We start from the raw sequence: 27,135 nt of genomic DNA, 5'->3' as shown, positions 1-27,135 counted from the left end.
TTTTGAGACAGGGTCTCCCTATGTAGTTGAGACTGACCTGGAACTCACTGTGTAGCCCAGGCTGGTCTTGAACTCACAGTGATCCTCCTGCTTCAGCCTCCCGAGTGCTGGGATTATAGGTGTGCGTCACCACAGGGACTTCTGTACCTGAGGGCAGGCTACAAACCTTTGAATACTGATAGGGTTCAGAGTTTCTGGACTTTTGCACCACTGCCATTTTGTTAAGATAATTCTTTGTTATGGGCCACAGTCCTGAACACTGTAGGGTGGTTAGCAGCGTTTACTCCTGCAACTTTCTTGAGAACCAGCAATGTGGCAGGACAGTGAATTTAAAGAGAGAACGTAACTAACATAATATGCTAAGAATGAGGGTTTATCGTTAATCCTTAAAAAGGGTGAATAATTGTCTTAATCACTTAATCAGCAGTTGAGTATAACATGAGCTTAAAAATGGCTCTGGTTATTTTTTTGAACAGGTTGAAAAACTTTAGTACTGGTAAAAAGTTACAGAACACTTAAGGAACTTTTTATAGAAATAATTTCTTGTGTAGTAAACTAGATTTTAGTTATAAATATTAATTCTCTTCACTGTTCCTCTTGAGAAACAGTGAAATTTATATAATTGGAAACATTGATAGCAGAGTGTATCTTTGTAATGTCTGGATTCTGCACCTTGACTATATTTATCAGTGGTTAATAGTACTTTGGAAATCCTATTAACATTTATATGTGTGCATTTGGGAGAATACGTTTTCTACTACCTAGTTTTACAACTTTATGATATGTTTTCTGGGCATATATTTTAGAATAGAAATGGAAAATCATTTGGCAGATTTTTGACTCTATATATTTGACTTTAGAATTAGCTACAGCTAATCACTTAGGTTTAATTGTAATCAGTGCACTGAAAATCAGGTTTATTTCTGTGTGTGGATGGGATAATGACCTTTCCTGGGTGATTGGACTCCATATCATTACTGGAGAGGAACTTTGGTATTGATTTAAATCCTAGGGCTAACGAGGTGGTTCTGTGGCAAAGCAGTAAGTTTAGATAACTGTGTGGGAAATTTTAGGCTTCTTTTGACAAATTAAAATGCCTAGGGAACATACTGAATTATCCTCTGGATTTCTATGGGATGAAGTGAAACGTGATCTATTTCTGATGTTAGAAAAGGTACTTGAAAAGCTTTGGTTTTCGCTTTATTTAAACTACCCCTATGCTTGTATGTATTACCTATAAAAAAAAGTCAGAACAAGTAGATCAAAAACTGATGAGTATATTTAGGAATGAAAATGAAATGACATTTATTGCACAAGTATAATATTTCTGATCATTTTGGAATTAGAATATGTGGTAATAACTTTAATTTCTAGGAATTAGAATTTAATGTATGAAATGGAAGCCTTTCTATTCTTTTTCATTGTATATGTACTTTCAGTTGTGTTTGGTATAGTAATAAAATAACTTGAACATGGGTTTTTCTAGAACAACTCTATTTCAAGGTGTTTATTCAATTTATTTGTCAAATAAGAGAGAATATTTCACATTTTTATAGGATACTTTCCAAATCTCCTAATTGCCAGTGGTTAGCTTTGAAGATGATGTGTTCTGTAAACATTTATTAAGTAGCCTTTAAATGAGACAGCTCACTAAGTAAAATCATAATTAAGTGGTTGGAGGATTTTTGTTGTACATTGTTCTAATTAACTAGAATACAGATGCCTGAGGAGGAATTCATGTTAGCATGTGCTGTATGAATGGATCATAGGTATTATTCAATTTTGCTTTTAAAAAGTAAAGGTGAGGTTAATTCTTCTGCATTTTATTATTTATATCTGTGATGATGTCAGGCATTGACAGGAGTAAATACTTTGATAGATTAGCTGAAGAGGCAGGTAATCACTCTAGTGCTGTGCTATTAGGCTTCCCATTCAGAGCTTATTTGTCTAATACCTAAGGAGATGCTTTCATTGGATGACTTTGGAATGATACTTCCTGTAACTTCCCAGATAGCTAATATTTTATAGGTAACTGGCTTTGTCCATCCTTGTGTCACAGTTTTGATATGTCAACAAAAAAATATCATACAGCTAAGAATTCATTGCTCATGTTTGTTTCTGAGGTCTGCTAACAGAAACAGCTCTGGAGTACACGCCTGCTAGCATTAGTGTCTTTCTTGGGTTTGTGTTTATATCCAGTGGCTAGGTGAAGGTCAGAAGGTCAGAAGGATCAGCAGAAGTGTTCTCTTTGTGGGCCTTTTGTTAGTAAACCCCTGAAGCTGCTGGCATCTTGTGCATTCAGAGTTCTTCATATTTTACTACATTTCCTGCTGATCTCAAGGCTTTTGTAGAACCAGAAACTACTAACTATTGGAATTTACCAATTCCACTGTCATGGTATCTGAAATGTGGATGGACAGTTTTTGAGAATCTAGTTTTCATTAATCAAGACAGAAGCCTAAAAATGGACACTTTAGAGATTTTTAAAAAAATATTGAAAATGTGGAGAACTTCAGAAATCTTAGTGTCTACTATTTGGTAAACAGAACATAATCACTAACTTTGAAATTGTCTCCTCCCTATTCTCAATTAATTTCCCCCTAAGTAGGTAAATATTGCTTGAAATTCATTGTTCTTTGGCTTTTTTCTTTAGTAATGTAACTTGTGTCCCTAAAGCATGTACTGGTTAAGTTTGCCAGACTTTTAACTTATATTTTATCTATAGTTTGACATTTCTTGCAACATATATTTAGAGAAATGATTTCATGTAAATATGTCAAGCTGTTTTATTCATAATCACTACTGTATATATCACACTTCATTTATTTTAGAGGTTACTTTTAAACGTTTTGATAATGCAGATGCTAGTAGTATAAATATTGTTGTACATGTCTTCTGGTGCTGATGTGTAAGGATTACTCCAGAGTGGTCTATGGAGGTTATCACCTTTACCATATAATACTGAATTGCTTTCAAAACTTGTATCAGTTATAGTGCCATGGATATTCTATAACAGGAATTTGAGCTATCCTCTGTCTGCACAGAGGATATTCATATTGTTATGCTTTTTCCCAATATACAAGGTGTGATTCACATCTACAGTGAATGTTGAAACTGCAAAAAAAAAAAAAAAAATCATTTACCGTAAAAGACACATTGCCGTTAATCCCTTGCCAAGTATTGCTAGTTCTGAATGCACTCATCCCATCATTCTTGACTCTGCAGTGGTTGTCTTCTTTAGTGAGTGTTTTCATGAATTGTGATTAAAAAAATACGGTAAATGCTGTGCTCAGTGCCATCTAATGGAAAGGAAAACCTATAAAAATACTGCAGAGTGTCCTTATTCACCTTATTTAATGGATGTGGTACCATGTAACTTCTGACTCTTCCCCAACATCAGAATGACCATGGAAGGTAAATATTTTGAATTATTCATAACATTGAGGTAGATAAGACAACAAAACTAAAGATAGTCACAAAGAGGGACTTCCAGAACTGATTGAGAGAGAGGTAGAACAATGGGATAAGTCTGTTCCATGCAGGGGTGGGTATTTTGAGGAATATTAATGACAGTGTGCCTTTTACTGTAATAAATTTTTAAAATTAAACATTCACCATGTTTTGGTAATACCTCATAGTGGGAAGTGCTTCCCCTCTGCAATTTAAATTAGTATTTTGTTAATAGATTGGGCATTTTAAAACATATTTATGGGTTTTATTATGTTCATAAATGTTCATGTGGGCCATTTGTCCTGTTTCTCTCTCTCTTTTTTTTTTTTTGATACTGGGGATTGAACTCGGGTCTTTGCACTTGCAAGGCAGGCCACCGAACCGCTGAGCTAAATCCCTGGCCCCTATTTCTCTGTTTTGAACAATGGTTTATAGTTATTATATATCTGCAACACTAATACTTGGCATATACTATGTTTAATACTCTGACATACACCATGTTTTCTAATAGTGTTTTGTGAAGAAAAGCTTTATTTTAACACAGTAATGATTAATTATTAATGTCATCTCTTATGGCTTTTGTTAGTATATTTTTAAAGAGAATTTTTCTTACAGTGATATCATGAAGATATCAAATTTTTGAAAATGTTATATGAGAATATAAAATTCAAAACTATATCTCTTTGGACTGTGTAGATTAAGAGACTGGTTTAATTTTTTCTTCTTTTCCTTTTATCCTTCCTTTCTTGAAAGGTAACTTGCAACCCCAGAAGCATTTATAGAATAATCACTTCCCCTCTGACTTGTACTACCCCCTCAGTCAATTGTTGATTGCTACATATGTTTGATTCTGTTGCTGCTCTTGTCGTGAGTCCATTTTCACCCTGATTTCATAAATATAGCTCTTTAATGATTTTTCATAACTGCTAGATCAAGCACCCTATCATCATTTTTCTTAAGTACACTTCTAAAACTACTGTGATCTAATTTTCTTTCATGCTATTTATATTTCTGTGTGCATATGCCTTCTAACGTTAGAGATTTTTTAAAACATTTTTAAAGAAGTAGTTTGCTTAACCATATAACATTCAGCAAGCACTTGAGAACCACATACTTTAGGAAGTTATTTGCCTCCTACATTTTTTTCTGGAACTCTGGGCTCATCAGCTCCAGTGTTTTTCAGAATTGTATCTTATAATATTGCCTTTTCAGTTATGTTCACTAGACTTTAAGATCCTCGACAAGAACAATCATCTTACTTATGTGAATCCTTAGAACCTTAGGGTATGTGCTACAAAGAAGGTACTGAAGGAATGTTTGTTTAATAAATGAAGAAATGAAAGAATACAGTTGGGGAAAAATTGGTGTAACTAAGAAGTAGATTCTTAATCTGACTTTCTAGGGGAAAGAGTATGTATCCTTGGTGTATTTTATGCTTTTTATTGTTCTATAGAGGTGCGTGAGAGAAATTGTTTTCATTTAAACTGTATAATTCTTTCAGAGTAATATGAAGATGAGTGAATAGTCCTGATTTTGATGTAATGAGAACCTGTCAGGAAGTTTTTACAACAGGAACTGGTACCAAAATTAATATCAAAGATAATTTTATTAATGGTTTATATTTATCAATGAACTGATATGTAGGGATTAAGTACAGAGCATATTTATAGCACTTTAATGTCTTTATAATCAAACCCTGATACCCATCTCTACCACCGCCACCACTGCCTGGCAACACACAGCTGTCAACCTTTCAGAGCAAGGATTACCTTGTTTCTTTGTTCCTCATTATATATAGTCCTATAGCGTTGAAAATATAGCTATTGTCCAATTTTTTAAGATAATTAATATAAATGTATTGTGTAAACTAGATAACTGAATGAAAGTGGGACAAAATCATGAAGAATCTCAGGCTTCTAATCTACCTGTGTATGCACTGCTGAGATGCAAGTCTTCTGCATGGGTGACTATATAATAGGGATTTTCTGAAAGTTTTAAAAATATTCTGTCATCTTGTGAAACTTATGTTCTGTTTTGGTTTGAGAAATAACCATTATGTACCCAATATTATGTAGGAATGTAGGTGAGTTAAAAGGACTTCAGGGGACATAGAGGGCTGTCTTCATGAAATAGAGTATTAAAACTGGAGGGAAGGGGAGAAACTACACCTTTGTAAATAGCAGTGATCGATATTCTAAATAGGTTTCAATCACCTGGGTGGGGGCCAAGGTCTTAACCCAGCCTTTCCAGGAAATATCCTGGACCCTCACCCTTACTGAAAATCCTTGTATGCTTGCTTCCCCCATTTGATTCCCATTTAGTCAATATTACCTGGGGGACTATACTTGTAATCTTATTGGTTGGTCATGGTTTTGCCCCACCTCATGCCCACCTTGTAATTTTCCACTGGGTCTTATTGTTTTGCCCCACTTTGTACCCGCCTCACCACATGGTTTTGCTGTATAAAACATTTTGAAGAAGTGGGGTGAGTGGGCAACCCACTTTCTGGTCCCCCTTCTCTCTCTCTTAAATAGAAGATTTCTTTCCCTCGATAAATTTTTCCTACTTTTTAAAAAATTTTCCTACTCTTAAAAAATAAAAATAAAAATAAAACTTGAGGGAGCTGCAATAAAATATATATTTAATATTTTTCATTCCAGAAAAATAAACATAACTGGTAAAAAATGAATTCATTTCAGGCAACATGGCTGGTAAATGGCATAATTGAAACATCATTGCTTATAGACTACAGATTCAGGCTACTTATCACGAAAAACTGTCTTTCTTCAAGGGAATTGGATTTGACTTAGCCTCCTATCAAAATTTTTCTAGATTTCGTTTCTGTATAAAATATTAAAATATGTTTCCAAATGATACCCTGGCTTCCTCATGTGGTCTGACCAGTGTCTAATGTAGACCTAGAGCACTGATTGACTTATTTAACCAGTAGCTCTTTATTGAGTGCACACTGTTTTCAGTTCTGCAGAGACAGGACTTGTAGTGTGAACATTCTAGGGAAGTGCTGTCTAACAGAACATTCTGCAGTGATGAAAATAGTGTAACTTTACTGCCTAGAACTGTCACTACTAGGTACATGCAGCTGTTGAGAGCTGGAAATGTTACTAGTGATAATGAGGGATGAGTTTATATTTAAATAGAAGGACCTTGACTAATCCTTGGAGAGAGATGGAAATCTATTGAGAGGTCTCAAACAGAGAAGAGATATAATCTTACTCATGTGGAAAAAGATATTCTAGTGCTCTGTGAAGAATAGACTGTTGGAAGGAGAAGAATGAAAGGGAGACTAATTTGGAATTTATTGGAAAACTATCAGAGAAGGAGGATGTGTAGTTTGAATTCAGAATGCAGAGGTACAGACAATGGAAAGTGAGTGGATGTAGGGCGTTTGGAAACAGGTGAGGACAACTGATGAATAGGGAATGGATTATGAGAGTGGGGAAGAAATCAACAATGACCTTTAAGGTTTTGGCAAGAATAACTGGGAGAAAAGAGTTGATATTTTTATAGCTGTTTATAGGACCAGATTTGGGGTATATGGAGTGGGCAGAACTTAGACTTTAATATGTTATTGTTGAGATGTGAATTTTGCATGGAGTGGAGATATCCAGTAGGCATTAGAATGTACAACTCCAGAGTTGAAGAAAAGTTTTGGATTGGGATATGTTTGGAAGTTTTCATATAGATGACCTTTAAAGTTATGGGACTTGGTATGGTCATCTGTAGAATGAATGTAGATAGAGGAGTCTGGGATCTTAGCTCTGAAATATTTTAACAATTAGTGTTTGAGGAAGTAAGGATGCAGGATGTAGTATGAAAAATGAAGAGGGAATGTTTGTATATGGCTCCTGAGAGCCACAGGGAAGACTCTTAAGATAAAGAACTATCAATTGTGTTTGGTAGTGTGGGGATCATTGGTGATCTTGGTAAAAGTATTCTTGTTGCAAGGTAAAATCCTGGTTGAAGTGGATTCCAGACTTTTAAACTAGTAACCCCAAAAAAGACAAATAAATTAATGAAATCAGAAATAAAAGAGAGAGAAATTGGAGATATGCAGTAGTACTGGTATTCAGAAATTTGCTTTATGCTGATATGAAGAAATCTGAGAGTAGGCAGAGAAGGATGGGCAGTCAAGAGGACCATTTGATGGGGTAGATATTACAGTATCCTGGAGTGTTAATGGTCAAAGTGCTGTAGAGGAGTAGAAGTTTAGGATGGAAGAAGACTGTTGATGTGCAGGAGGACTTGGAAGGAAATGGGTAACAGTTTATAGTAGAGACATTGACCCTTAGGAGCTGGGTGTTTTTTAATTGTAGTTTTCTGAGTATAAGTTTTGAACTCTTATTGTTAAATTTACTCCTATTTTATTTGTTATGAGTCTATTTTAAATGGATATTTTTCTTACTTTCAGTTTTGGATTGTTCACTGCTATTTTATAGAAATGGAATTGATTTGTATGTATTGAACTTGTTCTATGCATACTTTCTAAATTTGTTAATCCTAAATTCTTTAATGAGTTCCTAAATGGTCTCTATATACAAGATCATGCTATGTGCCAATAGAGATAATTTTACTTCTTTGGATAGCTTTATTACATTTTCTTAACTAATTGTCCTGGCTGGAACCTGTAGTACAGTGTTTAATAAAAGTGGTGACTGGATTTTCTGTCCTTTTTTTATCATAAGAGAAAAACTTTCAGTCTTTCATTTAATGTAATCTTAGCTATGGGTTTTGCATAGATGCTCTTTAGATTAAGATCTCTTCTGTTTCTAATTTGTGTATTTTTTATTCAAGAAAGGTTGTAGGATTTTATGCAGAGTTTTCTGCATCTATTGAGATGTTCATGTGTTTTGTCTTTTATTCTATTAATATGGTATATTACATTGATTTTTTTAGTATGTTAAATCAATTTGGCATCTTGGAATAAATCCCATTTGGTCATGGTTTGTAATACTTTTTTATATGTTGTTGAAGATGGTTTGTAAGTATAGTCAGTCCTCCATTCCTTAAGTCCCACATTATAGATTCAACCAACTGCGGATGGAAAATATTTTGAAAAAACCTGCAACTAAACTGAACATGTAGGTACTTTTCTTGTCCTTCCCAAAACAATACAGTCTAATAACCATTTACATTGCATTTATATTGTTTTAAGAGTCATAAATAATCCAGAAATGATTTAAAGTATATGAAGATATGTGTAAAACCCTATAGGGTTTGATATGATTATACACATTTTCCTATATAGATAAGTGGTTTTTATCTAAGGGACTTGAGCATTCAGGCATTCTCATATGCACAGGCATTTCTGGAACTCGTACCCCTAGGATACAGAGGGACAACTCTTTGGGGGATTTTTTGCATATGTATTCATAAGAGATATTTGTGTGTAGTATTCTTTCCTTGTGATGGATTTGCTTGGTTTTGGTACTAGGGTCTTACAAATGAGTTGGGAAGTGTTTCTTCCCTCCTCCACCTTCCTTTGGGGAATCTTTGTGAGGAATTGCTATTACTTTTTCTTCAAAATTTTGGCATAATTAACCAGTTTACCATGTGAATCTTAAATTCATTGTGAAAAAATTTTAAGATACCATTTCAGCTTCTTTTCCATAGGTCTATTTGAAGATTTCATTCGTGAGTTAGTTTTGGTAGTTTAGTCTTTCAAGGAATTTATCTCTTCTCTAATTGCTTGGAATATAGTTGTTCATAGTTTTACATTTGCTATTTCTTTAAGATTGGTCGACAGGTCACTACTTTCATTTCTGATTTCATTAATTTATTTGTCTTTTTTGGGCTACTAGTTAAAAGTTTGTCAGTTCTGTTTTTTTCTCCCAAATCATATTTTAGTTTTTTTCTTTTCTTTTTTTGAAAGATGAGAGGAGAAATCAATTATTTCCTATTTATGTCTTCTTTAGATTTTCTTTTCAGTGCCCTAAGATGAACATGTACATTTTTTTAACTTGTGAGTTTTCTTTTATGTAGGTATTTTAGTTAAAAAATTTCCTCTTAAGTTCTGCTTTAGCTGCATTCCTTAGGTATATCTGTATTGCTTTGTGTTTTCATTTCACTCTTTTCAAGTTTCCTAGTGATTTTCTTGCCTTGTTGGTTTTCTGGGAGTGTGCTTTCAATTTCTACTTATTTCTGAATTTCCCAACTTTCTGTTATTTCTACTTTATTGTATTTTAAGCAGAAAATATACTTAGCATAATTCTTATCCTTTAAATTTTATTGAGTCTTGTTTTTTTTTGGTGGCCTAGAATAGTGTCTCTCCTGCAGAATGTTCCATGTACACTTAAGAACCTATATTTTGCTATTATTGGTGATATATTCAATGGATATTTGTTAGATTTATTTTTTTATAGTGGTTTTCCAGTCTTTCATTTTTTTATGTTGGCCTTTCATTGTTCTGTCTTTATTGAAAGTGGGGTATTGATGTTGCCAAATGATATTGAATTTTTGATTTTTTTTTCAATTGTCAGTTTTTCTTCATGTGTTTTAGGGGATCTTTTTGTTGTTGTTGTTATGGGGATTGAACTCAGGACCTTGTGCTTGCCAGGCAGGCACGGTGCTGCTGAAATAAATCCCCAGCCCTAGGAGAACCTTTTAAGTGAATATATTTAATTCTTTTATCATCCTGATAGATATCATTTTCATTATAAGATGGCCCTGTTTGTCTCTAGTAATATTTTTGAAAGTACATGTATTTATAATGGTATAGCTACTTCAGTTAATTGTAGTTTACCTGTCTTTTTTCAGTCTTTCATTTTCAACCTTTTGGTGTATTATTTGCATTTCACTTGTGTCTCCTATATATAGTAGTTGGAATTGGATTTTTAAATCCATTTTGACATCTCTGACTTTCAATTGTTTATTCCTCTATCACACAATTGGATTTTTTGGTATATAAGTTTACATTTTTCTTTGTGTGTATATGTATGCTGTGTATCTTTACTATTTTCTTTTGCATTAAATGGATATTTTCTGTTGGGATATTTTAATCCTTTTAATTTTGTTCTTAAATTCTTGACATTTTTATGTTGCCCTAAAGCCAACATTATACATGTTATTATGAATTAGAATTTTGCTACCTTAATTCCTGTGAGCTCTCCAGGCATTACTCTTATATGGATCTATTCTTTTTACTTTTTATTTTATTATGCATATTATATCTACATGTAGATACTCCAATCTATTGTTATAATTATTAGTTGATATTATCTGTTGTAGCTGAAAAAAGAAAAGTGAATGAATGTATATAGCTAGCTTTTTTGTTTGCCAATTTTAGTTTATCTACTGCTACATATTTGTTACAATCACTGTCTTTCTCTTCTTTTTTGTTAAATTGTTACATTTCAGTGTATGATAGGCAGATCATTTGGGTATATATTTAATTGAGTTGCTGTTTTAGTTGCTACTATATCACATGGGAGAAATAAGCATTTTCAATTTCCTAGAATTACATATTATCTTTATTCGTGTGCTTTTTTAAAATGTGGCTCAGACTTGCCATTTGGGGTTAATTTCATTTTATTTGCAGACCACTTTATATTTTTCTATAAGATGAATTTTCTAGCAAAGCATTTTCTTCATTTTCTGTAAATTTTTGAGATTTTGGTTTTGATGATTTAAAAATCTTTAGTACTCACTGCTAAAATAAAAATGTCATCCTTCTGCCTACTAGCTCTCAATATTTCTGATAAGAAGTCAGTTGTTAATCTTATTGGCAATCTGTTAATGATGAAATGTAAAAGCATTAAGAGAAATGATTTTTCTTTTCCTTTGGCTTTCCCCATTTTACTAAATGTACCTAGATATGGATTTCTTTGTGTTTATTTTACTTGGAGTTTATTGTGCTTCTTAAAGTGCAGAATTTTCTATTACTTCTTTGGAAATTTTCACTCATAATTAAAATGTTTTACTGGTCTTTTCCCTCTCTCCTTTTCTTTTGGTGTTTCCAATCCAAAATTGATATACTGAGTGGTCCTATGTTCTCTAGGCTCGTTTCACTTTTCTTTTTTTTTTTTTTTTCTGTTCTTTGGATTGCATGATCTCTCTTGGTGTAACTTTCAGTTTACTATGGTTTAGATCTAGAATGTCCCCGAAGGTTCAGGTATTCAGAGTTTGGGCTTTTGGAAGGGGATTGGCTTATGGAGGTGCTGCATTCATCAGTGGATTAATCCATTGAAAAGTCCAGAGCTGAATGTGCTATTAGGCAGTAGGGTCCCTATGGAAGAGGAAAGTCACTGAGGCTGTGACCTAGAAGGGTGTATCTCTCTCCCTAGCTTTTCTTTCTCTTGCTGCTTCCTGGATGCCATGGATTTAAGCTTTCCTCTGCCAGACTCCTCTCCAGTGTCCTTCCTGCCTTGGAGTGAGCTGACTATGGACTGAATCCTTTAAAAATTACAAATCAGAATAAACCTTTCCTCCTTAAGTTGTGGGTGTTGGGGTTCTGTCAAGTGAAAAAAAGTGACTCAGATACAGTTCATTAATTCTTTTATAGTTCAACCGTATTATCGAGCTCCTCTAGAAGTGTTTAGTTATTGAAGTTCTCTACTCTAGTATGATTTTATTTAGTTCTTTGAACATATTCATAATAGCTGATTTGAAGTGTTTGCCTGATGAATTTGACACGTTGACCTTCTTACAGGCAGTTTCTATAGCTTTTTTCCACAGCTCCTACCGTCCTACATATATAGGCTATACATTCCTTTATGGATGCATTTTTTGGTTATAAATGGGATATTTTAGAAAAGAATTTTTGATTTCCAGATACTGATTCTATAACTCCTGCCTTCCAAACACTTATAATCACTTGCTTATTTGTTTATAATGTGGGTGATATATTTTAGTAGAGTGCCTTTCTTTTACACAGAAAATTTTCTGTGCTTTTTAGAGAGTGCATACTTTGAATGGCATTGTTTTTAGCTGGATTCTTCCCTGATCTCTTAATACTGTCTGGCTCTGTTAGAGACTGACCATGATATCGGGCATATTTTTATTGGCTGTATTTTTCCTTATCCTTCTCTGGTAAACTAGCAGGTCCACAGTCAAGCTTTTTTACTTTCATGTAGATACCACTCTGCTCTTAATTGGTTACCCTTTAGATGAATGACTTTTGGCTTGAATCTCCCTATACCTGGATCCAAGTAAACTGAGCTCTTTTGGAGAGCTTCATAGATCTCTTAGATCCTTGCACTCCCTCTGTGACAAATCACAGCACTACTGATTTAGATCTGGGGGTGGGCACAGTGTCCTTTTCCTCAGAGTGACGACTTCATGATCAAGGGCTGTGTGAGAGCAGTAGAAGACTGGCTGTCTCCCTACCTCTCACTTCCTTTCTTGACATGGAGATTCTGCCTTGTGTATGAGCTGGGAACCTCTTGGTCAAATCTGCTTGAATAATCCTCTGTATCATGCTGCTGAAGAGAATGGGAAATAGTGGCACTCTGCCTCTTCGCCTGGGCCCTTGGAAGAGATAGAGCCTCATATTTTCAGTTGTACCTGCCCAAATAGGGCATTTGTCATCCTGAGCTGGGTGGGAGATAAAGAAAAAGGTGATGGTTCAAGTGTCACCTTTCTTTTTTTTTAAAAAACCGAAATCCAGAAGATTTTCTTGATTAAGTATTTTTTCATGTGCTGAAGAGGTTTATTTAGCAATTCACAGGGGTTTAAATTGTTGTTTTAAGAATATCTTTCACTAATTATTTTGCTGGTGTGAAAGTCTGCTGAGCTCCTCTTACTGCCATTTTGGACGTTTCATGTTCTCTTTTAGTAAATTTTAAAAAATTTCATGGCCTGGCATATAATTTTAGTACTACCTCTAGTAGCTGTATTACACAGTTCATTTTTTCCTTAAAAAGAGTTTATGTTTGTGGGTATGCATATACTTCCTTCCTATCTTATAACCCCTATCAGGTGTCAGGCTTAGCCAGTTGGGCTTGTCCTTTATCTACTTTTCACCCAGTTGGATTCTGTTTTTTTCTTTCAGTCCCAGCTGCCTCATTTTTGCATTTATGCCTGCTCCAAATTTCCACTTGAGGCACTGGAAATGGTGATGCAATTTGTAAACTGTCTACTTGGCTCACACATTAGCTTTGATTTTCAGCCAGTCCCTCAGCTTTTGTAAACCAGCATGTGGACTGTATCTTGCTCAGATGTTGGTCTCTTCAAAAGCACACTTGTTCTTTTTGGATGCTGGCTTTATTTACTGTTATGCTCATGTGACAGTTGTGTGAAAGAAAGGACATTTTTAAGTCATTGTTAGGTTTGGTTAACCACCTATTACAGATCCTCATTTTAAGGCAACTTCATCAAGGCTGCTGTTTGGGAATGACATTCAAACTGTTACAAATGAGACCCCATTAAAAAGAAAGAGAAAATCGTCAGACATGACGGTGTTTCTTTAGAGGTTTAGATGCAATTATTAATGAGACATCTTTCATCATATTAATGAACATCAATGGGTATGTTGCCTGAGGAAGCTTTTTGTGGAGGTTATGTTTGAAAGAAACTGTTTTTCAAAGGAATTAGAGTAAGACGTAGATTCATTGTTATTTGGATTGTTTGGAGATCTTGGGAGTTTGTCTGTTTCCTTAAATTATGTAATGTGTAAATTAAATATTCTAAATACAACTAATTAGTAAACATCAATTTGTGACTCATTTCATTTATTTCATAACAGTCTCTCTTTCTTCCTTCCATCTTTAGGGAATATACAATTATATGTTAGTGTGTGTGTGTGTATGTTAGTCAGCTCTTTGTCGATGTGACTAAATACCTGAGAAAAATAATTTAAAGGAGGAAGGGATTATTTTGCCTGGTGGTTTCTGTTCGTGATTGATTAGCTCCATTAGCAAGACAGAAGGATGGCAAGAGAAAGCTTCTCACATCACAACAGCCAGAGAGAGGAAGGGGCAGGGACAGGGCGTACCCCTCAAAGGCATGTCTTCAGTGGTGCACCTCCTTCAACTGACTCAACTTCCTTTTATCTCAGTCAGCTATTAATTCATTAGCATTAATTCATTGATGAGGTCACTGAGCTCATAATCTAATCGCCTTCTCTAGGCTGACTGTGACTACATTGATGATCCAGCCTTTACTTTGTATCTCAGGGGCATACTTCATATTTAAGCCATATGGGATCCTTTTGATGATATTTGATGTAACTTGTGAGGAAAAGCATTTTAAACCTGTCATGAGAGTTTATAATTTTTACTTTGTATATATGGAATGACAACACTGAAATTATTTTTGGCCCGAGATAATATTTAACTTGTGAACTGAGCAAGCATTCATTCAGATATTTTTTGAGATAAGTTGTGGAAATTGTACATAACCCAGAATCTGTATCCTCTGTAGGTGAAATAAATGTGCTATTTACCTGTTTTTCTTGTTTTGGTTCTATAGGCAGCAGGAGCAGTTCGACCTCTCGTGTCCACTGTTGTCAGTCCCTCTACTGAAGGTTGTTTAGACCACTCGTTGGAACGTGCCAGATACAGAGCAAGTGAAATGCCACAGGCTTTTCTGTTTGATGTGATCTATGAAGCCTATCAGCGGGTAAGAGTCTTGGGTTTTTGAAGGAGCTGCTACTATGTTGTACTTCCTAAAAGCATGTCGACATTGGGAGAATTTCTAAGAAAACATATGGAATGTAATTGTACTCTTAGACTAAGATTTATTGCAATGAAGTCATAAGGATATGTAGCTTGATCAGAAGAGAGATACAGACAGTCTGGAGGAATCTATCTGGTGGCTTCCTTATCCTCTTTCTTCCCTAACAAGACATTAAGCATGGTCTACTCCAGAGGGTACTGAATGTCATGTATTGGGTTTGTCAGGAATCTTTTGAATGCAGTAGGTTAGAGCAACCAATTCTGTGCTGGGCTGATATTAGCAAATAGTTTGATATAGATTTTTAAGATTATAGGGTAAGGATAATATAAATATCAATGTTTATATTAGAAGAATATAATAGATATAAGAATATAATAGATACATTTTGTTTGTTTATTTGTTTTGGGTACTGGGGGTTGAACTCAGGACCGTGTGCTTGTGAGGCAGGCGTGGTGCCACTAAGCAAAATCCTCAGCTGTAATAGGTATAATTTGGATAGAAAGTTATTTACCTACAGAGATTTTTAAAAGTGAGATTTGTTATGTAAAATCCATTATAATGAGAAGAATGATCCATATTGATTCTGTATTTTCTTAATATAATGAATTTGGCATACAGGAACTTCCTTTTAAGATTTGGTCATTAATTATATACATTTTATGTTATAAATTTTGAGTTTATATATTCTATTTTTAGTCTAATGTTGCTAAGCTACCCTACCATGTACCATGTTTCTAAGATTTCTGGAAGAATTTATTCACTTGCATCTGAACACTCATATTAGAATAAATATGGTATATGATAGCTATATTTTAGAAGAAAGCATGAATATGATTTCATTATACCTGTATTAGAATAGTTTTTGTTTGGTACCAGGGATCAAACTCAGGACCTTGTGTTTGTGAGGCAGGTGGCGGAACCACTGAGCCAAATCCCTGGCCTTAAAATAATTTTTCAAAAGCTTTTGCTGTACCTTTCAGATGTAGAACAGGGTGTAAGGTTGTGAGGCTGGGGAAGCGTGCAGTCATGAGCGACTGGGGGCAAATGTGGTTGGAAAGAACCTGGCTCTGTCTGTAGGGTCCTAAAGGCTGTAGAACAGGCCTTTGTACTTTACTAGGAATGAGACTGGAAACCATTGGAGGTTATCAGATAGAGTCTTTTATGGTGTCGCCTTGTCTCTTGGGGGTGATAAACTGCAGAAGGGCAAAGGAGGAAGTAAAACACTATTGTGGTACCCATAACCAAGGTAAAACGTGATAAGGACAATTAAGACAGAGTGAATAATGGAGACTATAGTGGAACTCTTGTATTCAGAATATATCTGAAGGTAAAACTTGGAAAGCCAGCCCAGTAGATTGTACATGGGATGTCAAAGACAGGGAAGAGTCATGGACTCAAATATTTGTTCTTAAAAACTAGAGTATGGGAACAGAGAAATAGAAGAGTAGATTTTGTGAAATCCGATTTGGAGTTTAGTTTTTACTTACTTGAGATGTTTGATAGACACACAGTTGCAAGTGTGGAGGAGGTAGTTGGATACAGAAGTCTAGAATTCAGTGGAGAGGTTCACTTAGGGACATCTGTGGGAGCTGTCATCATGGAACCACTTAATGTTCCAGGCTGATTAGGATCATCAAAGGAGTCAGTGCAGACAGAGCAGAAGGGGCCAAAGGGTAAACCACAGCTTTGAGATTGGAAGAACATGAATTTCTTACTGCTGCTGCAACAAATTACCAGAAACTTAATGAATTAAAACAACAGAGATTTATTCTCTTAACATTTCTGGAAATCAGAATCCCGAAATGAAGGTGTCAATGGTGCTTTACTTCTGAGGCCTCTAAGGGAGAACCCCTTTCCTAGTATTTCTGTTTCTGCCTACATTCCTTGTCTCCTGGCTCTTCCCTTGCATGCTGTCACCTCTGCCTTTCATTGCAATATCTACTAGACCTTGCTTTGATTCTCCCATCCCTCTTATACAAGGCTCCTTGTGATTACCCCAGGTCCAAGGCTCACTTGGAAAATTCAGGATTATTTTCTCATCTGATCCTTAATTTAATAACACGTCCAAAGTTCCTTTGCCATCTGTTAATGTGTTCACATATTTCAGGGTTAAGATATGGCCGTTTTATGAAGGGCGATATTACTCAGCACTTCAGTGAGGAAAGAAAGCTAAGAGAAGAAAGAATTGCCATAGCGATAAGAAGGTGTAGTCCCTGAAGCCTGGGGAATACATTGTTTCAAGATTTAATTGCTATGCTAAATAATGGATTTTGGTTTTAAAGATGCAATGACTGAGAACTGCCCCAAAGCCTGAACAATATGAGACCCACCTTTGTTTTGAGGATAGTGAGAAGAAAACCTGGCTAGGGTTGAGTTAAGAGAATAAGAGGGCCTGTTTTGCAAGGAACTTTCTTGTATAGTGAGCAGAAAAGAGGGTAGTTCAAAAAGAAGTTATAGATTAAGAATTTTGTGTTTTAAAGTAGATGCTGTAATGGTTCATTGAAAAGATGATAGAAGTGATTCAATAGAGAGGAAAAGACAGTGTTGGAGTAAAGAGATTGGGCTCTAGGACACCTAGTAGTGTTGAAGTTGACTGTGGCTGGGAGTGAGTACAGCTCAATAGGGACAGGAAGAAACAGAGGATGTGGGTACAGATGGACTAATGGATGTGGCAGGAGGGTTTGGAATTTGTCTTCTTGTTTGTTTTCTTTGTGATCTAAGGAGTACATCATCAGCTTGGAGGGTGGTGCGTAAAGTGCTAAGGATTTAGGAAAAAGAAGAAATTTGCAGTAGCGTATACTGCCTTTCTTATACTCAGCCTTAAAAATATACAAAACTATCCAAGAACAGCTTTTGATAAAAAAATCTACAATGCTATTGAATAGTTCAGTCATTTATACGTTCTTGAGTTACAGAATTATGTTTTCTCTTTATCAAGGTATAACTTTTCCTTATGGAGCTCATTCAGAAAATACATAGTAGTGCATCATTTTCTGACAGTTGATAAAAATTGGACAGTTGTGACTAAGGTCATTGAAAGTTGGACCATTTTTAGACAAATCACGTACAACCTGAATTACAGTCATTGTGTACTGTGGCAGCAAAACAGTGTGATGTGTCATTTGGAGATTTGTAGATACTTTTCTTTATCTGCTGATGTTGGAAGTTGTACAAGTCAAGAAGCCATTCTGTACACTGACCTGCTGGGATGTTCACCTCAGGTTCTTCTGGTCTATTTCATTGACCCTATCAGAGTGATGGTGAAACTTTTAGAGCCTGAGTGCTCGAACTGCAACCCCAGACTCACTTATTTATTGCAAAATGCCAACACTACAGTTAGACCTGAATATCCATTGCTTGGCTTCTGGGGGTATGCTGGGGTGACTTGGGTCACATGCTGACAGAGAGGGCTTTGTGTGTCCACTGTGCCATGAATGCCGAGGTTCACCATATCATATGTTCTCACTATGCTCACCTTGTTTTATTTCTTCAAATACAAGTTTCCTCCCATCTGGTACTTTGTTACCTATCCTTGAGACATCAGGTAAATCATTACTTACTCAGAGAAGCTTTTCCTGACCTGTGCAAGCTAAGCCAATCCGTTATGTGTTCTCCTGGTGCCCATTTTTAAAAAAAATTTCCTTCCTAGAATCAGAATTATGATTGAACAGTTGTTTGAGTATTCAACTGTGAAATGTCTGTCTCCCCTGATAGAATGGGAGCCCTGTGAAGGCCTGTGTGGCATCTGTCTTGTTCTTAGTAACCTGCCTGATGCTTTATTACTGTCATGTATGAGGTACAGTAAGTCCCTGACTTAGGAGCCAGTCAGTTCTGGGAGAGTTTCCATATGTGGATTCATTCATAAGTCTGAGTACACCTTTGACACAAGCATACAATGTAAAGCATAAAAAAACCAAACATACACAAAAATACTGTAAATAATCTATTTTTGTTTTTGCAGATATGTGAGCTACTTCTTTGAATTGTTCATGCCTAGGAATGTTTGTAATGCGAGGTTTGTTTGTTTCTATAAAGTTTGCAACTCGAATGTTCCTAAGTTGAGGACTTATTGTATCATCAAAACATACACTGAATGATTAAATTACAAAAAATTATTACAGTAAAAGACACATTGCCATGAACCTCACTCAAAATAGTTCCCCTTTCTTTGAACACATTATCCCAGTATTCTTGCCACCTTCTAAAACAGTTCAAAGGAGGTCCTCTTATGTGAGCGTCTTTAATTGCATTGTTGTGGTTCCCTTGATGTCCTGAATCAATTCAAAATGTTTATCATTTATGGTCATTTTGACTTTGGGGAAGAGCTAGAAGTAGTATGATACCAGATCCAGTGAATAAGGTGAATGAGGACACACTAGAGTTTTATGAGCCTGCCTTTCTGTTGGATGACCCTCAGTAGCAGTATTCACTATATATTTATTTTACACCTCATGAAGAAACTCAGGAAAGAAGACTTACAGAACTGCTTCAGAAGGTGGCAGGAATGATGGGATAAGTGTGCTTGAAGATTAATGGCATTGTATCTTTTACTTTCATAGTTTAAAAAAAATGTAAACATTTACCGTATATTTTGATCACATATTGCACATATTTGTGCAAAAATGATCAGGAGAGAGTATGTGAACATATAATTATGCAAGGAAAAGCCTTAATCCTTAATTTTTTTTCTGTCTAGACCACATTTTTCAGATTCTTTCACCACCTGTTTTCACATTTCGTGAGGTTTTTATGTAAATGTGGCCTTTTCAGAGACTCCTTCGCTGGTGGTGGTATATGAAATGGTCTTTGTCATTTATCTCTTTATTCTGCTTTAGTTTTCCGTATTGGATAGCACTAGCTGACATGCCCACTATTTTGGTATTTGACCGTCTTCCTTACTGGAATGTTAGTTCCATGAAGACAGGAACTTTCTCTTGTTCACCATTTTATCTCTAATGCCTGGAAATGTTTAAGGCTAACATTGGGTTCTTAATACCAATGTTCCGTAAAATGAATTTCATGTATATATAAATACATATATAACTACATATCCATCCATCTATCTATCTATATGTATATATTTGTGTGTGTGTGTGTGTGTGTGTGTGGGTGTGTGTATGTGTATCAGTAAGGTAAAACTTTGGGTTGCAAGTAACTTGTTCTGCAAGACAAGCAAACATTTCTAATGAATTTTAACTTGATAAATGAGCGATGTCTTGCAATATAAGTAGTACGTAATGCCGAACATTACATGATCACAACTGAGTCGATGGTTCTTTTACCTCTTTTTTGCATAACATTGTGGAAGATCATCTCCCCAAAGCAAGAGGTTATTGAGATCTCCTCTTCAGAAGAGAAGGAGAAAAAGGTGGATGAATCCCTCACTTCAAATGATATTAGGGAGGTGTATAAAAGGCAAGAAATAGTGTAAAATTTTGTAGAAAAGTACCACTTGCATAAGGCTATAGCAGTAGGAGCAATGAATCTGTTTAATGACAATTCAGTGTTACATTTCTAAGAAATTCTCAAAAGGAGGCATAGGTTCTTTGTTAAAATTGCATGAAAAGAAAAAGATTCAAATGAGCCAATAGATAGCAGTGATTCCATTAGTGATAGTGAAAGTCATTCTACAAAATAACCTTCCTCTCTCCTGTCTTCCTCACACTAGCCATGAAAGTCTTCAAAGGTAAGTGCAAGTTAATTTGTTTGTTTTTAATTTCATTTTCTTTATTATTTTGTATTGTAATTATTTTTATATGAATATTTTTGGTTTGTGGGAGGAATCATCTGAGTTTCTATTATTTTTTGTAGGAAAATTTTCCTTGATATACCAGTACTTTGGATTACAAAGACTGAATTATGCTTGCAAACCAAGCTTTTACTGCACTTGGCTTCTTTTTAATGTTAATCTTTTTAGCAATCAGTCTCTCCCTTGCTCCATCATTGTGGGCCACAAATTAACTGGAGCTTCCTTTCTGGCCAAATTCAAACTTTTAAAATCAGTCAGCTGGGACATTTGCTTGTCATTCTTAATGTAGAATGTAGAGCTGGCTAAAAACCCTCAGCAGTACCCAAGTCACAGCTTGGTGTTTGGCTGTCTTGAAATTTTCTTTAGCTGATTAGTTCATTACCTTTAATCTAGTCTCCCTCAAAGTCTCAGGACATGAACAAAATACAAACTTTCTGCCAGATCATAACATACATGGCCTAGAGTCCATCTACAAATAGAGTCCTTGTTTACAATTGAAACCTCCTGAGCCTGGCCTTTTCCTCTGCTATTTTATCATGATTCTGATCTTCTGATCTTTGAATAGAATCTCCCATTAATCTTGGCCTAAAGTATTCTAGGGCTGCTTCTCCAGCATCATTTCCAGACTTTTCCAAACTCCTTCTGCAAACCAGTTCCAAAGATTACTGAACCACACGGTCAAGTAGTCACAGCAACTACCCAACTTCTGGTACCAACCTCTGTCTTACGTTCTTGTCACTGGGATCTAATACCTGACTGAACAAATTAAAGGAGGAAAGGTTTATTTTGGCTCACAGTTTGCAGAGTTTCAGGCCATTACTGTCTCCTAGGTAGGACAGCATGGCGTGCAGACATAGGAGAGGAGAGACAGCTCGTGGCGTGGTGTTGGGTAGCAGAGAGAAATCAAGGGAGGAAGAGGAGATACACCCCTGCCATGCCCCAGTGGCTAACATCCTTTGACCAGGGTTTACCTCCCATCCCATCACATTTAGATATAAAGTCATCAGTGGAATAATCTACTTATGTGTATTATGCCCTCATGATCCAGTCACCTCCAAAAGACTCGCCTACACACATGAGTCCTTGGGAGCACATCTAGATATAAACCATAATATGTCACTTTGGCTGGGATGTTAAGTGCAATCATTACCCATAGAAATTTCTTACTAATTGGCTTAAAACCATAAAGTCTCTTATTCAGTTGTAGTGTATGTTCATGAGCTGATTATTGATTCTGATCGTATAAGTTTCTGTAAGTTTGTTTAAATTTAGTTTTGTAAATTTATCAGGATTTCTAGTTTCAACCATGTCTCCTGTAGCTTTTAACATTTACTTTTCTAATTGTATCAGTTTGGTGCATGTATTATGGATTTCTATCTTTTAATTTTAACTTATTGCTGGTGAAGATGAAGTATTGTATATGTATGTCTTTTAAATTTTATCTGTGTTGCTTATTGCTGTAATCTTAATTTCTTTGACCTTCCTAAAATTCGTGTACTGAAATCTGACCTTGTGATGATATTAACAGCTTTAGAGAGGTGGTTAGATCCTTAAAGCTTCATCCTCATGAGTGAGATTAGTATCTTTGTTAACAGAGGCCTGAGGGGGATTGGATGCCCCTTCTACTATGTGAGGACACAGGAAAAATTCCATCTGTCTGAACATGCCATTTATGAGGAATGGGCCTTTGCTAGGTTCAGACTCTGCTGGTGTTTTTTTCTTTGATTTTCCTACCTCTGGAATTGTGAGTAATAATTTGTTCATAAATAACCCAGTCTGAGTTATTTTTGTACAGCAGCCTGAGTGGACTTAAAAAACTTTTTAAAATCTTATATTATGTCTTACTAACATCTGTCCATTTTTGTTTTGAGTGTCTGGTTAGTGGGGCTTCTTTTGTATTCCAGATCAGTAGTGATGAGCCTATGGAACATGTATGTTATTGTATTTTTCTTTTAAGATGAAGGATGTTAATGTATGAGTTGTTTTGTTCTAAGCTGAAACCTCATATTCAGGTTCACTTGCAGTGCTGGCACTTGGTGATAAATGAGTGGGTTTGGGGTTGCTCTCTAAAAGGTTTGTCGCTGCTGTCCTGAGTAGTTTGGTTTCACACATTGCAAATATTTTCTCTTAACTGCTCACTGTTGTCTTTAATGTATTCATTTTGATACAGTAAATACTGTGAGTTTTAGATCTTAATTTTCCCCTACCACTCAATACACACACGCCCTTCCTTTCACCTGGTGGCTATATTTTATTTTACTCTATTGATATCAGAGTTCTTCATTTCTCACTTAGTTCTTTGGTCCATTAAAGTGTTCTGCATTACAGGGCTTATTACCCACTAACCCCAAATTTTATAAAGCGAACTAGGCTTTCCAGCATCATTTATTAAATCATCCATTCTTTTCTGACTAATTTATGTAACTCTTACTTTGCTGTTTTCTAATATAAGCATATATTTATTTTTGAGTTATCAGTTATGTGTTTCCCGTGAAACTACTACCTTGTTTTATGTTAAAAATTACTTTCAAAATTGTCTTTTTTGCACAGGTTCCTTAGGAAATAGAGCCTCAGGCAAAGCTTGCATGCTGATGTAAAGTGATAGATATATACCTAGTCTGGCCACTGCTTCACAAACACAGCTGGTCACTTCACATGGGACATATCCAGACAAGTTCATCCAAAACTGCATTTTTCCCTCCAGCGGATTGCTCTAAGAGACATAATTCATCTGCTGGTTACCTCTTAGTTAACATTTCTCCCATAGAAATGGACTCCTTATATTCTCCATCCCCTTCAGTAGGCAGGGAAGTCTCAGATCTCATGACAGCTACTTCAGTGCTTTATCCTGTGGCAAGAAGTAGGTTCAAGGTGTCCTCAGATACATGTGGGCCCACATGTGGACACAGGGCTGGGAAACAGGTGAGACCAAGAGAGCCTTGGACAGGGCATTTGATGTGACTGGTACACCATGGATAGACCTTTATTATCTTTCTGTAAGTCAGATATCTTAGGTTAAATTCCCTTTGTTTTGTTTTTATTGGGATTGATATTTATTAGAATTATAAACTTGGGGAGTAAGTTGATGTCTTTAAGTTTTAAATTCTCATGTATCAATTTATATCTCACTTAGATCATTTATGTTCTTTGAAGGGCTTTTATTGTGTAGTTTTAGTAATTTCTTTAACTACATATTTTTACCTGTTACAGAGTATTCTGATTTGTTAGGTGTTTTTCTTTACTATATTTAGCACACAACAGGCAGATTTTCTGAAAATGTGACCTTAAATTGTACTTGCATTCTTGGTTTGCAGCACAAGTGGTCATATCTGAAGATGATTAAATTTTCTTTTTTTTGGCGGGGTGGGTGTTTTGAGACAGGGTCTCACTGTGTAGTTGAGACTGACCTGGAACTCACTGTGTAGCCCAGGTTGGTCTTGAACATGCAGTGATCCACTTGCCTCAACCTCCCAAGTGCTGAGATTATAGGAATGTACCACCATGCCCGGCCTTTATTTTTATCTATTTATTTTTTTGTTGCTTTGCCCAAGACCTTGATATCTTGTTACAGAACAGCAAATCTAGTAGTTGTTTAAATGTATGTCATGTGAGAATTTATAAAAGAAGAATTTTTTAATAGCATGAAGTTTGGCATGGTCTTAAAACTATGAATATGTTTTCTTTATATACCATAAACTAGAAAACTGGGCTTATTGTACAATCCCTGGAGAAAAATATTACCAAAATTTTAGACTTTCCCTTTAGTTCATACTTTTTTCTTAGGGACCATGTCTAACAAGATGTGGACATCTGTCTTTGGCTAGGTTTGATTAATTTTTTTCCAAAGTCTAAGAAGGATGCAGTTTAGCTGAAAATATATGTAAGAACAACAGATAACAAATGAAAGATGAGGCAGATAGAGCATATAGAATCAGTTGGGGAGAAGGTACCAAAAATAAGCTGCTTTGCTCTTGTGTTCTGTTCCGAGTTCTTGACATTGTACTAGGAAAAAAACAGGATCCTGGGAAAAGTTTTCATGCTGGAAGATTCCTAGAAATCTCGTTTGTGCTTTTCTGGTAGGAAAGGCAAAGGCGGGTAATGGAATGTGTAAGAAGAGGCACACAATAGAAACACTTACTGTGTCATGAGGAGAAGGTAAAGGGGCCTCTTGAACCTATCAAGGGCTTTTGTTTTATCTTTTAAAATCCCAATCTCTTTGTTACAGAATTTGGCAAAAAAAAAAAATTTAAAAAAGCTGCCTTAAAAGATATAAATATAGAAATGACCACTGGGACACAGAATTGCTTCTTCCTGATCTTTTTCTGCAGGTTTTTGCCTCTCAAATCATGTGCTGACTTCTGGTGGACAGTCAGGTGACGGCTGTTTTAAGCAAGTTTTGACAAATTGCACAGGTGGTCACTAAAAAATTGAATGTAACTGGCAAACTCCTGACTTTACATGTGGCAAGAGCTGCAGACACCAGTACACAGGTGACTCCGCCATTCTAAAGATGGCAGAGACAAAAGAGGAGAGAAATGGAAACAAAGCTTTTGTGTATAATAGGGAGGGATGAAGGGGTTGAAGGGGTGAAGGGGTTGAATGGGAAAAAATAAGAACCAAGTTCTGTCATGTACAGGTACAAATCCCCAATGATGAATGTGATCATATTGTATATCTAAAATATACCAATACATTTAATGAATAAAAAAATAAAGGTAGCGGAGCCATAGCTGACCCAAGAATTCCATGATAGGAGTACTTGTGATCATGTTACAAGCTAACATGTTGCAGGTAAGGACATGCCACTCTTTAGGAAGAAGAAATAAAGTTCAAGATGAAAAGTTTATATTCATTGGAACACTAAAGAAAATCTTGATGGTATGGATTCATCTGGGATGAGAGGGTGAAATTAGGTTATGTTTTGATCTCCTTTGGTCCTGTGGATCTGTCCTTTTAAAGCAGACTTGTATAATAAAGACATTATCATCCGTGCAGTACCTCAATACCTTAGGACCAGAATAAACCCATTTCGTATGCCGATCTGGGCATGTCACTGCCTTATACTTTTGACTGATTTACTTCAGAAAATTGTAGTGTGATGGAAAAGGTATGGTAGTGCTATGGTTTGTGTTTAGATGTTCCCCCAAAGCCTCATGTGGATGAGGCAGGACTTTGTTTTTCACAGGTAGATGAATCTGGAATGTGTGATACTGGGGTTAAGGGTCTGTGATTACTAAACCACGGCACGGAGGGATTGGTTTGACACCACCCTAACCCCCATAGTCTGAATAAGATAAAAGGGGAAGAAGGATATGTTACATCCACTTAAGCGTTACACATGCAACTTTGACTGCCTTTTATTTTTGCCAGATTATTTTCTTACTTAGAAAAGAATACATTCTTAGAAGTTACACATCTCTTACAAGGTAGTAATTTTCCGTCTGGTAGATCTTCCTGACTTCTTACAGTGCTGACCATTAGTAGCCCTGGATTCACCACCAGACACTGGACTGGACCCACAGATGCACTACATGCAGGCAGCTGTCTCCCACAGACCTCCGTGACTTCCCCTTTACTTTGTCCCTTTGGTTGTCAAGTGTGCTTGACTTCATTTGTCTCTGATTTTGCACCCTACCCTTTAGTCTATCTCTTCTCGTATTTCCTTTGAAAACCACATAGGGTTTAATTACTATTACTGCCTTTTACCATTGCCAAGTTATTTTCTTACTTTGCTTAGAAAATAATACATTTTTAGCAGATACACATTTCCTATAAGGTAGTAATTTTCCAGGATACTGATGCCAAAATCATTTGAGTTTGCAACATGATTTTCTTGGGTGTATCCCTAAGTATTTAGCCATTGGCAAAAGAACTAGAAGAAAAACTTTTGCTTTTAAGTGGTTCTGGCAGGGTTTTGGTTATTGGTGTGCTGCCTAGAACCCTGGAAAGTCAGGCATAATTTCTAAAAACAGATTAGCTGTCTACTAATATTGACAAGCATGTTTATGAACCACCTTTGTTGTAGAAATTAAAATTAGTCAGGTCTCAAACAATTTTGTGGTATCCATAGCATACAAAATTATATGCCCTTGAACAAATACGTAACATTATAGGTGTTTAACAAATAAAAACAGAATGTTTCCTTACACATGATTTCTAAGTTCATGTCAATATTTATTTTATGGATATTACTTGTGGGCATTAATATTTTGAGAAAGTCTTTAACATTTCTAGTTATGAGGTAGAAATGCCTTTTGTATTATATGACAAACTAATTGTGTTCATAAGCTTCTGAGTAAACTTAA

The 27,135-nt window shown here is 35.7% G+C and overlaps 1 protein-coding gene across 4 annotated transcripts in view; it reads left to right on the top strand.

Annotated features, from left to right (window-relative positions):
• Window positions 1-27,135, top strand: part of Crppa (CDP-L-ribitol pyrophosphorylase A) — a 249,539-nt gene that overhangs the window by 13,460 nt on the left and 208,944 nt on the right. For all 4 annotated transcript variants that reach the window (XM_010643342.2, XM_033757037.1, XM_019210534.2 and 1 more), the window contains exon 3: window positions 14,875-15,024. In XM_010643342.2, the coding sequence (XP_010641644.1) occupies window positions 14,875-15,024 (150 nt within the window). The remainder of the gene's footprint in view (window positions 1-14,874; window positions 15,025-27,135) is intronic.

Source organism: Fukomys damarensis, unplaced genomic scaffold, assembly GCF_012274545.1.
Source record: "Fukomys damarensis isolate Sample0158 unplaced genomic scaffold, DMR_v1.0_HiC HiC_scaffold_4, whole genome shotgun sequence".
NCBI classification, from domain to species: Eukaryota; Metazoa; Chordata; class Mammalia; order Rodentia; family Bathyergidae; genus Fukomys; species Fukomys damarensis.
Note: the sequence above shows the minus strand (reverse complement) of the source record. Positions and strands in the feature narration are given on the sequence as shown.